Source organism: Ambystoma mexicanum, chromosome 4p (genome assembly GCF_040938575.1).
Source record: "Ambystoma mexicanum isolate Mex_15411 chromosome 4p, UKY_AmexF1_1, whole genome shotgun sequence".
Lineage (NCBI taxonomy): Eukaryota > Metazoa > Chordata > Amphibia > Caudata > Ambystomatidae > Ambystoma > Ambystoma mexicanum.
This window is the reverse complement of record NC_090927.1, coordinates 928,837,255-928,851,378: the sequence shown is the minus strand read 5'-3', so window position 1 is coordinate 928,851,378 and position 14,124 is coordinate 928,837,255. Positions and strand designations below refer to the sequence as shown.

Sequence of the window (14,124 nt, the reverse complement as noted above, 5' to 3'; positions counted from 1 at the left end):
GAGAATGAATAGTAAAGTACTAATGGCTTCAATTGGTTCCTCTGGAACGCACCCTCCTACCTCGAGCAGCATCGGCTCTAGTGTCTGCACTAAGAAACAGATGGGCCAGAAATGTAAGGAGTGAATGCCACAAAGAGACTTTACACATTTCAGAAAAAATGATGTTTCTAAGAATTGTCACAGCAGCCGCCTCCCTTTGCCTTAGTCAATCACATTTTCAATGTCACTAAAAACGAACAAAATATAATATTTTATCCATCTTGAATTTATTATAATTTTATTGACTGGGGGAATCGGACTAGTGCCCCTTTCTATACATCTGGTGTTGCTGGAAGAAAGGAAGCTGAGTGGAAACCCCCTTGTTCCTGGTTCTACTACTGGGGAGAGTGGCCCCAAATAAAGGGGCCAATCTCCATCTTCGGGGTCTGTCATGATTTGATGAAAGCGCATCCAGGAACCTTCCAGTTAGGGTATGGGCGCCAGGAGAACCCAGCATTATCGACAAGCTGCTTTAAAAAATGGATCCAGACTGCATGCATAACACGCATGTTACTATCAAAGACAGTTCTTTCAGGAAGGGAAGAGTGCACAGAATGGATGGAGAAAGTAGAGGGACTGCAGGAGGAGGTTTCTGACGTACAAACCAATTCAGAGAGATTTTGTAAGGAGGAACATTGAGAATGATCTAAAATTGAAGCATTATCAGAGTTGTATCCTATTATGGCTCTGAGGGAGGCAGCTGTAATTAACTGAGAAGGGAAAGTAGGACCCACGTTATGATACAAATATCACTTCCAAAGGGCATATGGCAGGGGCATAGACTTTTGGTTTTCCCGGCGGGGCTACAGGGTTCGACGGCAAAAAAGAAGAAAAAAAAAAAAAGAAAAAAACACACAAAAAACAATTTTGAGTATATAGACTTTCACGAAATTGGCCTATTCCAGGGATGTGGGGAGGTTTGGGGGTTTAGGCCCGGGCCCCAGAGAACCCAAGTACTCGGCTCCCCTGGCATATGGTGTCTGCTTTGCAGTAATTGTATCTGAAGCAGCGCGAGGAGATCAAAAAAGTGCACGAGTTAAGAGAACACAAAAAAAGTTCTGCTTTGGTACATTGATATGCGAAAGTAGTGGAGCTGTAGGCCCAAAGGACAAAGAACCAGGGCTAGAACAAAGGAAAATAAGAGTGGAGCTTGAGAAATTAGATAAGAAAGCCACGCACAGGAGTCACTGATGACCCTCCATCAGGCCTAGCAGATGTGTAGGGCAGGAATGAACAGGGAGCAGAGGCGTACTCATTTCTGCCATCAATAATGATCTCTGGAAATAAGACATGTGAAGCTTAGCACTATTCTGCTGATGAAAACAATTCAGAATAGAGGAAGAGGGGGATGGTGATTGAGGACCCGATTCTGACGGAGAGGTAATAGGAACAATAAAAGGCATGACTAGTGAGAAAATCACTGGGAAATGACGCATTTACAGTGACATTCTATACGATATGTTGCTGGCTACGAACCCCTATATTACTTCATAAGAGTATTCAATGTAGTATTCGAAAACCACTCCCTTCCAAGATCTTTGCTGGGAACCATACTATCGGTGATGTCGAAAGATGATAGGGACCCGGAAATGTGGACATCTTACCGGCCTATTTCTCTATTGATTACAGACATTAAAATTCTTGGGAACAGGCTTGATAAGGTTTTGCCTTTTATAAATACACAGTGAAAAGGGAGGGTTGGTAGACATGGTTCAGATAATATTAGAAAAACTCTTGATCTAATTCATGTTAAACAGTCAGAGAAGGAGGGAGTGTGCCTAGTCTCCATGGATGCTGAGAAGGCTTTTGACCAGTTGGAGTGTAAATGAATGGTGACATTACTGGAAAGATTTTGTTTTGGTGACAATTTTAAATCAGTGGTGTTATCCCTATATGACTGCCCGATGGCCAAGTTGATGGTTAATGGGGTAAGTTAAAGAACCGATTGATTATTTAGAGGCAACAGGCAGTGGTGTCTGGTGCCTCACATTGTCTCTCCCCACCATTTGCTCTAGTGATCTGGCCTCAGCAATTCACCAAGAAGGTAAGATGATAGGGGCGAAATATGAGGAACTGGAATTTAAACTTTCCCTACTTGCAGATCACATTCTTATTTATTTGACCAAGCCTAAGGAATCCTTATTGGAAATGAGTATGATGAGAGAAAATAAATTATACCAAGTCCTGTGTGTTCTCTTTAGGAAAGAATGGAGTGATCCTTTTGAAATCAGGAGTGTATTATGGGATTAAACTAGAAAATAACTCAATGCAATATCTGGGTATTAGAATAGTAAAGATAAGATATTTCAGAGACTTTTTTTTTTGCCATGCTCCTCACTATCATCCCTGAGAAATGTTTTAAGGAAGTTAATCATGAAGAATATACATTTATCTTGAACGGTAAGACGGTGAGGGTGGTAGGTACATTTTGTTCCCTCCCTAAAGAAGTGGGTGGTTTAGAGTTCCCTGATTTCTGGGGGGTATCATAAGGTGTCTCAGTTAAGAATGTTATTGGAGCACATGGGGGATGACTTTGGGACATACTGGTCCTATTTGGAGGATTGTGCAACGTACTCTAAGAAGGTTAGGGATCTAATATGGTCTCCCAGAAAATAGATCCCCCCCCTAATATTCATGAACACCCAGTATTAGTTTTATGGGATCTCTGGAGAAATGACAAGGCTAACTAGAACGTGTCTGCATGGCCGTACCCCACAGGTTCTCTTTGGGGTGCAGCCTTAGACCTGTGAAAATATGAGACACAAACAACCCATAACTGAAGGGGTCTGAATAAGTGAAAGAAATGTTAGGTAGGAGTGAGATTGGAATCTTCCAATACATATGACTTAAGGGGATTGTTCTAGATCCAAAATGGAAAGCTAATCTACTGAGAGAACTAACTTCTTTTGATAAAATGTTTGACACTGCGCAAGCCAGAAGTGGTACGTTTTCTAAGATTTACAAAGCATTGATTTTAAGCGGTTGTGAAGATAAACCCAATTTTAAAATCTTTTGGAGAAAGGGGATGGGTAGTTATTCCCGGCAAAACCTGGGAACAAATGTTAACTCTTCACAAGACAATGTTAACTCTTCACAAGACAATGTTAACTCTTCGCATACAAACCCAGTAAAACGTTCAAAAATGTTTTCAGGTTCCTCTCCATTTTGTGGAAGGGGTTGTGGTCAGTTGGGGGCCTGCTATCATATAGGGCGAACATGTCCAATTATACAGATTTTCCAGATGGGATTGCTTAGTTGGATTAAAGAAATAGTAGGGGTCTCTCCATGACTCAAACCTATGACTATGTTGTTTGGTCTCCCCTCTGGAGTCGATGAACTTTCCATGCTGCCTAGGATGTGGGAGGCATTATTACAGACAGTTACACTAGAGGTAGCCCAAAAATGGAAGCAGCATTCAAAACAAGACTGATTGGATTGTTTGTAAAAAGTATGGGATGTTTTACGGATTGCTCATGACGGCTTGTCTTCCTTTATGGAGGAATGGGGAGCCGTTATCAAACAATATATCAAAGAACCAGATACTTTTCCCATTCATCAGGGGATGGTTCTGTACCTTTCCTTTGCTCATATAAATAACTTTGAGGTACTGTCTTATGTCTGGTCCCCCCACAGAAATGGATGAAGTTGGAAGTTCAACGTGGGGCTTTTACCCTCTCCCCTTCTAATGTTTCTAATGTTTTTAGGGTTCAGAACAACCAGAAACATAATGGAGGTTTTATATTCTATTAAGTAGATCTCATTAGGAAAAACCCTTAAAAGTATTGTCTTTTCTTATCCACACAGTTGGTTTTATTAAAATTCTAGCTAGACCATCATTAGAATTCTTCAGAGATTTATTTAGATGATAATTAGCAAGTGTGGCAACTTATTTATTTTCTCTCCCTACTGGTTTCTTTGCCGTTTTATTGTGCAAAACATTGTGCATTCAGTCTTACTTCATAACTTCTGTGTACATTTTGTATTTGTGAAAGAGTTATTAAAAATGTAAATAAAAAGATATCGGAAAAAAAAAAATGGAAGGAGGAGGTGGGAGAACTTAAGCAAGAAAGCAGTAAAGTCTGGAAGGCGGAGCAAAATCAGAAGGTGAAAGAGGTGGTGAAAATAAGGAGGTGGAAGGTGATGGAGACAAGGAAGATGTCGACCAACATCATGAAGGAGGAGGTGAAAAACCAGTAAGAGGTGGAATGGGCCTGTGCCTAAAGCCCTTGAGGAGGCAGATTGGAGATCTCGTTAAAGGACGACAGGTGTAGGCCACAAAGCCCAGGAGGGGGTGAAAGACGTCAATAAAAGTAGAACTCAGAAGGAGAGGAATTGGATTACGATAGAGGTCCTGATCTGAAGGGGAGAAGCCCACAGTGGGAGGAGGTTATGAGCCCATATTTTTCCCACACCCTTTACTGTGATCACTGCCCTCACCTTCTTTGGGTACAGCTGTTACCAATCTCACCTTTTTTGCTCCTCAGAGTGTTACCCTCAAATTCTTCACCTGTCTGGGTGCCTACGCAACCCCACTGAGCACCACCCTCCTTTCATTCTACCTGTTTGGCTGCCACTCTCCCCCTCCTTGCTCCAGCTCTCGAGTCCTTGGTTTGATCCTCTAGGTCTCTCCTCAAGCTCCCAGTGTCCTGGGTTGGCCACTCTCCGGGACCTCTTCTCCAGTCTCATACCTGAGCAGGCTCCCGCTTTCTCCTTCAATCATCTCCAAATAAGCTCTTGTTTCCCATCTCCAGCTCCTACTCCAAACACCCACAATGACTAACTGAGGCTGTGTGCTTTTCAAGTGCTGAGTTCCTGGCTTCCTGCCACTCTCTGGTGAAAGGGGACTCCGGTGCATTGACTGTGATGGGCAATGGCTGACAGGAACGCTCCCTGGACTGACTTACTTGCAGCCAAGATATTAAATTTGCAATTGGCTCATGCGACACCATAAGCTCTGTCATCAGCCGCTCTCTGGATTTAGGGATCTCAGGCATGTGATGAGGCAGCTGGTGTAGGTATTGGCTAGTGGGCCCCTCCCTGGAGGATGGCATCCAATTGCTATGTGGGACTTCAGGCTGGCAAGTCCTTCATCATGGGCAGTCCACTCTGCGGTTTTCAACCCTGACTTCCCCCTTGGGGTGGACTCCCTGGAGCCATCTATTTCTTAGCCTTACGGGAGTGGAGGTTTGCGCTTTGGATGGGGCTGAATGTAGAGTCTCCCCTCCGACCTCAGATTCCTCGCTTTCCCCTATGTAGACTTAGAGGGGAATCCTGCACATGTGACAGTGGAGCAGAGCATACAGGTGCTGACATTTCTTTGGGTATGCTGTTTCTCATTTCCCTTAAAGGGCAGAGCCTAATATTCATTCTGCCAAACTTTGTATGCTTTCCAGGTGTATACCTCCATAGTCTGTCCAAATTTCCTGAGCAAGCGGTCACCGTACAGCAACAGGAATCTCCCAATGTCACTGATTCAGTGTCTGGTTTAGTCCCCCACTAATGCAGCATAATGTCTCAAGGGGGAGAATGGTCTATCAGGTCTCATCGGAATGGGGGTCTATTATGTGTAACCAGGGAATCCATCCCATAACGCTCCAGGGCCAATCATCCTCTAGCTTGGGGAGGTACCGAGGACCTTTGATCAACCCACCAAGGAACCCTAGAAATAGGCAGACGAGTTTGTTACAACCCCAAATTCAGAATCCAATCAATGGATAGCAGATTATGATGGGAATGAGCCTCTGAAAATGCACTGAGGAAACTAGCTCATAATTCACATAGATCATATGTTATGAGAGTTTTACAGTAGAAAGACAATACCATTACATATTGCGATGATTTGATAGAAGGGGAGGTTTACAGAAGGTGAATGGCAGATGGACGTTAGTGATTTCTCCGAAGATCAGGAAACATATTCCAGACTGGGCTCATGGTTTTTGGGCACACAAGAAACAGAACAAGAGTTGGGACACGTTAAAGCACACTGGATGGTGGCCATGAATGAAAACAGATGGTTATCAAATTGGCAGGTTTGTTGGAAACATAACAGACCAGTCAGGAATATAAAGGTTATTTCAATGAGAAAAGCAGACACTTAATATGGACTTTATCGGTTTGCTACCGCTGACAACTCGCAAATTCAAATACGTTCTGCTGATAACAGGCATTTTTAATTACAAATTGTTCGACATTGACTTGTTAAACATTTAGTGAATTATATTATTGATCGATTTGGCAATTCCGATCAAATAAATTCAAACAATTGCGGCTAGTTGTTTGTGAAAGTTTTACAGACCTTGTGTCATATGATGCACATCAAGCAAAGATATCTTCCTGATAATAACCGTCAATGTGTGAAAGTCATCATAGGGGGCACCCTTCTCTTCGCCTCCTCACTCAACCATAGCCTTCTGTGTGACCTGTAGAGTGGTACTCTGATACAGGCCAGGACAGGCATGCTCCACTTCCACTGGGGAGTACGTATATACTGTCTGCTAGTTTAAGTCACTGCTCCCATATACCAGGAAAAGCGAACAGCACAGTTCTATGCTGATATCAAGACTTAAAAGCCTATCAAATAATTCCATACCTGAGCTTTTATGATGTGCATGAATCTTGACATTAATTCAGGGCACTCCAGAAGAAAGTGAAAATGGTCAAAGATGATTTTTGGGTTCCTGCAGAAAAACACAAATATTTCACACTTTATACAAAATAAAAATACGAGCATCTCCAAGGTATTTAGAAATACATTGATTGAAAGGATAATGCGTACACTTGGGCAACAGTCAATTAGCTGCACTTAATCATAGGTAAGATCCAATCAATGGTGAATCTGATCGCCATCTTGCCAGTGATTCAGATCCGTCTCCAAACACGGCGAAGATGGATTAGGAATTCACCGCCTGCATGCAATGAAAGGCATGGGGAGCCAAGATCCACCGGCTTTTACGTGCTTTTAACCACAGGGTTAGAGTGAATCTGCACTGCAGACTTTACAATGGCCCATTCACATAGATGGATTGCACCAGGTTTCTGCTGCCAAAGGAAAGCCAGGCACAATTCATGTAAATGAAGCCCTTCTTTACAACTGGAATGGGGATCCCTGGTGGCATGTGAGCCCTGTGCATGAGCTCCGGTGTGGGGTTCACACATACCCTTTACATTACACCAGGGATCAGAAACCTGCCTTGTATACTTTTCACCCATATCAGCATACCTCTAAAGGAAAGCTGTAAGCAACTAACGAAACACATGGAAACAGAACTAAGATGCTCCTAAACAACTGTATCGTTGTCTTTTGCAAAGGGCAGTTAGGACCAGCAGTAGGGCTTACGTAGGTAATACGAAATGTATGCCCAGACTGTGTTGAACAAATCAGTACTGTACTGTTACATTAGCTTCTATGTGACAGGCGTTGGCAGCTGACAGGGATAACTTTAGAAGCAGCACTCCTGAGCGCCACATATACAATAGCAAGAAGCACCCACCCCAATTCCCTGTGAGCCACAAGATTTGATGTGGTGAGAAGGAATGTTGGGGCATGCCGTTACCTGTGTCACAGGCCCTGGTGATAATATACATAAAGCCCCACACATGCTCAGAAGTAGTTAGGATTTTTAAAGTAAATTATAAACGTCTATGAGAAAATAAACACAACGTTGAGATTCAGAACAAGAGCGTTGAGCAAAACCAATAATCTGCCGTGTTGAATTCATTCTGCATCTAGAAACAGTGAACCAAATAAAACTAAGGGTGCATTCAACAGAATTGTGTTACGTCCTTGGTCTCTTCAAAGTGACTCCATTAGACTGGAAAGTATATTTTGTATACGAGTATCATCAGCAGTCACCACCCCATGCACTCTGAACGTTCTTGTTTTCATTAATGCCTCTCCTTCCAAAGAATCCCCTCTCACCACACCAGATTCCAGCACACAGATTCCATCCATCTCATCAAGTAGCATGGAACATAACGCACAGCAATGATATGCATGACACAATAACAAGAACCTCCTATGGAACGTAAGAAATGAATACACCTAGAAGAACAAATGACTTACCTTCTGTAATGTTCTTTCTAATGGATACCGTATTCATAGCCAAGATTCCTCTCCTCTGAAATGCCACCAGGAACAGACTGGTCCAGACATGTTTATAATATCCACTAGATGGGGCCAGAAGCCTGTGCTGACTAACGGGTCAAGTGTGCCTCTTCTACGCTTGGGAGCCCTCTCGATGGAGATAGAAGGAATCTTTATTAGGAATCTTTGTGAGGAATATCTTATTAGTTACAAAGAACATTACTGAAGGTAATTAACACGTCCTTCTAATAAATGCAGTCCTCACACAAATTGCTCCTCATTGAAAGACTCCCAAAGCTATGCTCGCACGATAACGGAAAAGTGTAAGAAAGATAGTTTAGTGCAGAAAGCTCAGAAGGACTGAATAACGGCTCGAGTCCTAAATAAAAAAGTGGGAGGGATGGGGACACGTGCATTGGAAAGTCACGTCACAGACAGAGAACATATGAGAAATGTAATGATGTCTTCATATACACTTCTGGTTTTGTGTATAACAGTGTCGCTTTTTAACGTGCAACCCGGATATGAGTCCCATCCGAGAAGCTGCACACTTTAAATGTGTAAAAAATGTTTAATTACTTAAAAAGACAGGGCGATGGCACCCAACCTCTCACAAAAGAGGGCAGATGCTGTCCGGCCACCTGGTCCATCGACTTGAGCCCTGGAGTAATCTCACCAAGATGAGTGCAAGTGATGACGAACACAAAAGCAAAGCAAAATAGAGGAAGCACCCCCGATAACCTGGGCAGTGTCCTCCTCCTGGCCTCACCCTCCTGGGAAGAAGGGGAGGCGCGTCACCGCGCGGCAAAGGGGAAGGAAAGCACGCGAAGAAGAAAAGCGCGGGGAAATTTGGGAAAGCCCGCGAAGGGCAAACAAGAAAGGGGAGGGGCTTCCCCTTTATAACGGGTGGGGTCCTTACGGAAGGCAGCATCCAGCCACTGCAGAAGGACGCCCGCCCGTGACACACAGAGGAAGGTTTTCGTTTTTATTGCAAGAAGATCGCAGTCGTCATCGTGAGGAGGAGGACCGCTGGATCGGACGAACTGGCAACAGCGATCCGCTGCGTGCCCAGCCAGCAGAGGAACCACTGAAGGGACACCTCTCATCTGAAGGGGCATCGCCGCCGTGGGGAGAAGAACCGCTGCGTGCCCAGCCAGCAGAGGAGCTGCTGAAGTGACACCTCGCCGCCGAATGGGTATCGCCGCCGTGGGGGAGAGGAGCCGCTCCGTGCCCAGCCAGCAGAGGAGCCGCGGAGGGGACACCTTGCCACTGAACGGCCATCGCCGCCGTGGCGATAAGAGCTGCTGCGTGTCCAGCCATCAGAAGGGCCGCTGAGGGGAGCGCTGCGACGACCTGCTGTCTACGGAGAGAAGATACGCCGGGTGCTCTACTGCCAGAGGTAAAGCGGAGTGAGCTGAGCAGCAACCAGAGTCGCCGCGGAGGTTGTGTCAGGTCGTTTGGTGAACTGAGAACAGTCGGGGAAAGCCACTGAGTGGATACAAAGGCACACGGCAGGGATCATCCGGGAAAAGGGGCGATCCACCGAGGTGCTGCACTGCTCCTGCAACCGCTCAATTTTTTCGGCCAATAAAGGAAAGGCTCAGGAATCAGGCACGCAAGGGGCCCCCTGCCGCACTCACCACATCGGCCACACAGGTTGAGAGACAACACTTGAGCGGCAAGCCCAGCCACACACAACGCCTCCACTACTCTCGTGAGGCGGCTCACGTGGGTGCAAAACACACGTGGCCAGACAATCAAGAGGATCAGGCAAAACATTGCAACTTACAGCCTGCCTAGCACAAAACAATCAGCAACAAACATGGATTTGGATGCTTTCATCACGATGGCCAAACTAGTGGTGGCCAAGTATGGCACCAACTGGATGGAGACCTTGGTCACCCAGCCAGGGGAAGAGCAGCCAGGGCCCAGTGAGAGGCCTGAATCCCCATTGATGTTTCAGGATGATGAAGATATGCAGGAAGGAGAAGGACACGGGGAAGAAGAAGAAGAACCAACTGGGAAGAGGAGAAGAGTGATGACGCAAAGGGCCAAGGCGAGCAAGGAGCAAGCTGCCAATAGCAAGAAATCCAGGGCAGCTGCGGCAAGAAGCAAGGGAAGGACACAGGAGGTTGTAGCCATACCGGCAGCTGCACCTGTGGTAGCGCCAAGGAATCAGGGACCACCCAGCACGCCTGCAACCAGACCGGTGGCTGCAAGGGATGACAGACCCACATCCTTGGAGGTGGTGAAAGGTATGGTGATGCAATGAATGCAAGCATGGGGGAATGGTAGCATTTAAACTTCGGGGGGAACAGCTGAAAACCAGCAAAGTCATGCTGTGGTCAGACAACCTAGCAGTGGTCCAAATCATTAACCAAGGTTCTGCCAGCGGCATAAAGGTTTTGCGGTTACTAAGGGAGCTCCATAGATGCATGCTAGAAAAGAATATAGAGGTACGAGCTAGACACATTCCTGGGGTTCAGAACACGGCAGCTGATGCTCTCTCTCGTTTAAAGTGGGAGAAATTTCGAGAGAGTTGCCCTGGAGCAGAAAAAGTGATGTCCCAGTTCGAAACACAGTGATGGGACATGATTGGGGTAATCTGAGTACCCTGATTCAGACGGCACTGGCACCAGGCACGACAAAGAGGTATAAGGCATGCTGGGAACGGTAGCTGAATTTCAAACGAGAGGCATTGGGAGAAAACCAGCAGGAGATGCCGGTGAGGGCCTTTGTGGGTTGGCGCTGGCATGAAGGGAAAACCAGGTCATGGATGGCACACCATCTGGCAGCTATCGCCCATTTTTCTAAGCTGGGGGGTAAGAGTGACCCAACTAAGGAACACTATATTGGTACGGCGATGAAGGGTTGGGCCCAGCAAGTGAAGCCTAGAAGTGATGAAAGGAGGCCCATAGACCTGGTCAAGCTGCAAAGGGTGGTGGCTTGCCTTGAGCAAATCTGCCACGGGGGATTCGAAGTATCATTATTCAGGGCAGCTTTCACGTTAGCATTCTTCGGGGCATTCAGGGTGAGTGAGCTGGTACCAGAGAACAAAAGTGCGAAGGGGACGAGATTTTTACAAATGCAAGATGTGCACTGTCCGGAGGTAGAGGTGACATTGTGGCTAAAAAGCTCAAAGACGGATCAGGAAGGCAAAGGGTGCACAGCGTCTCTATAGCCCATCACAGGAAGCACGGTATGCCCAGTCAAGGCAGTGTCAGGATTCCTCAAATTAAGACCTCCTTCAGTAAAGGGGACTCCGCTACTCATTCACCAGGATGGTTCAGCACTGAGTCGCTTCCAGTTTAGGAGAGTGATGGAGTTAGCGCTAGAAGGAATTGGGGAGACGGAAGGGGTCTTTGGGACACACTCATTCCAGATTGGGGCTGCTACATCAGCCGCAGCCGTGGGCATGGGGGAGGTGGCAATCAGACAGATTGGGAGATGGAAATCTGGTTGTTTCAAGAGATATATCAGGCCCGAAACACTGTAAGGTTTACATGTCTCCTTCTTTCCCTACCAGCAGCAGCCCGAAGAAGGAAGAGATCAGTATGGGTAATAGGACACTCATTTGTGTCTAGGGCAGGGGCAAGCTGGACGGCGGAGCAGGAAAAGCTGACGGCGGGCGAGTTCAGGATTGGGTGGCACGGGGTGCCAGGTATGAAATGGGCGCAATTACAGGGGCAGGTGCGCAGATTGTTGAGCAATAAGCAAAAACCAGACATATTGGTCATTTACCTGGGGGGTAACGATTTGACATGTCTGGGCAGGGGGGCTCTGATGCGGAAAATTATGTTCTCATTGCAGGAGCTAGCAGGACAACTGGGGGAAACAGAGATATTTTGGTCCGAGATCATCCCGAGGCCGGAATGGAGAGGTGCGGATAATCACGCAGCAGTCCAGGCGGAAGCTAAACTGCGCAATGGCAAAGTTCTGCTGGGGCAGAGGCTATCGGCAGATCAGGCACGGCCTGAATAATTTAAAATCTCCAGAAAATGTCCTCAAAGATGGGGTGCACCTATCACCATTAGGTATGGATCTGTTTTTCTGGAATCTCTGCATGTAAATCTTGGAAATGTAAGAGGAGGAGCAAGGGGGAGCCACGGTGGGCGGTAACCCACTCGTGACGTGGCGGTGTTTGGCCGAACAAACACGAGACAGACTCCGGATGAGCTAGGAGAAATCAGGAAGGGTCTTCGCTCTTCTCAGACCCAGCGCCCCTTGGGAGCCTAAGCGGCAGGGGCGTCTGGGAGGAACAACTAGGGCTCAGCGTCCCTCAAGGAAATGGCACTCTCCTCGCCCAGGAGCGCCTGCAGGGGCAGGAGAGGCTCGGATGCAAAGGTTGGGAGAGTTGCACCTATTCTGGACTCTTGGGGAAGGAAAGGGGGAAGCAGGTTATTTTGGACACGGAGCAGTCGCCGCATCTTATGAGTATTTTCCACAAATGTGTGCAGTTTGGTTTTGTGTTATTGTGGAATAAATCTGCAGCCTTTTTATGCCAAAAACAAACAGGTCTCATTCTGCACTTTCCTGGGGGAAAAGGGGAATGAGCTATTGGTATGTGTTGGATGCAAATGGACGGATGCCGGGGTTATGCAGGTGACAACGAACATAAAAGCAAAGCAAAATGGAGGAGGCACTCCCGATAACCCGGGCAGTGTCCTCCTCCTGGCCTCCCCCTCCTGGGAAGAAGGGGAGGCGCGTCACAGCGCAGCAAAAGGGAAGGAAAGCCCGCGAAGAAGAAAAGAGCGGCAACATTTGAGAAAGCCTGCGAAGGGCAAACAAAAGAAAGGGGAGGGGCTTCCCCTTTATAACAGGCAGGGTCCTTACGGAAGGCAGCATCCAGCCACTGCAGAAGGACGCCCGCCAGTGACACACAGAAGAAGGTTTTCGTTTTCTCACCCACAAACCCTACGAACAGAACAAGCAGAAATACCTGGTCGTCGATGTCGCAGGACGACAAGGCGGTGTGGCGGTGTTTGGCCGAACAAACACATGAGACAGACTCCGGATGAGCCAAGAGAAAGCAGGAAGGGTCTTCGCTCTTCTCAGACCCAGCGCCCCTTGGGAGCCTAAGCGGCAGGGGCGTCTGGGAGAACAACTAGGGCTCAGCTTCCCCCAAGGAAACAGCAGTCTCCCCGCCCAGGAGCACCTGCAGGGGCAGGAGAGGCTTGGGCGCAAAGGTTGGGAGAATTGGGCCTATTCTGGACTCTTGGGAAAGGAAAGGGTGAAACAGGTTATTTTGGACACGGAGCAGTCGCCGCATTTTATGAGTATTTTCCACAAATGTGTGCAGTTTGGTTTTGTGTTATTGTGGAATAAATCTGCAGCCTTTTTATGCCAAAAACAAACAGGTCTCATTCTGCACTTTCCTGGGGGAAAAGGGGAATGAGCTATTGGTATGTGTTGGATACAAATGGACGGATGCCGGGGTTATCACCAAGCAAAGTCTCCAAATGATGACGTTTGAAAAACATATGCAGGGATGGCTATATATTTGACAAATGTTCAGCATGGGAACCCCAGTGCTGCGACCCCTGTCTGCAGAGCATAAGTAGCTGTTTGACAACTTGTGGAATGGACCCCAAGGTCCTCTTGCACACGCTTATTTGTGTGGCAACTTGTAAGACGTCTTGATACAAAACAATCCCTGCGGAGATCGTTTACAAATTCCACTCCCTTTCCTTTGTCTCACAAAGCCCACTAATATCTGGCAATGAAACAGAGATTTGTTTGACCTAGAGTAGACAAAGAGCTTTAAAGTCTTGTTGGGGTCTAGCCAGTCCAAGTTCTCCTCAGACTTATGATGGATGTGGAGGGGAGGAGATCTTTTGTTCAAACTGTAACTCAGGCTCCACCATGTGGAGAACTGGGTATCGGAATCTGTGCCCCAGAAAGTAACCTTGCGATTGAGAGCATTAAGAACAGCAATGGAACCAACAAAGCCTTCAGTCTGATGGAGTCCTTGAGGGGAATCATGAAATTACGAAGCATACTTA

At 46.7% G+C, this 14,124-nt stretch overlaps 1 protein-coding gene across 3 annotated transcripts in view; it reads right to left on the bottom strand.

Annotated features, from left to right (window-relative positions):
• Positions 1 to 14,124, bottom strand: part of HACE1 (HECT domain and ankyrin repeat containing E3 ubiquitin protein ligase 1) — an 838,224-nt gene that overhangs the window by 532,810 nt on the left and 291,290 nt on the right. For all 3 annotated transcript variants that reach the window (XM_069606519.1, XM_069606520.1, XM_069606521.1), the window contains one exon: positions 6,629 to 6,716. In XM_069606519.1, the coding sequence (XP_069462620.1) occupies positions 6,629 to 6,716 (88 nt within the window). The remainder of the gene's footprint in view (positions 1 to 6,628; positions 6,717 to 14,124) is intronic.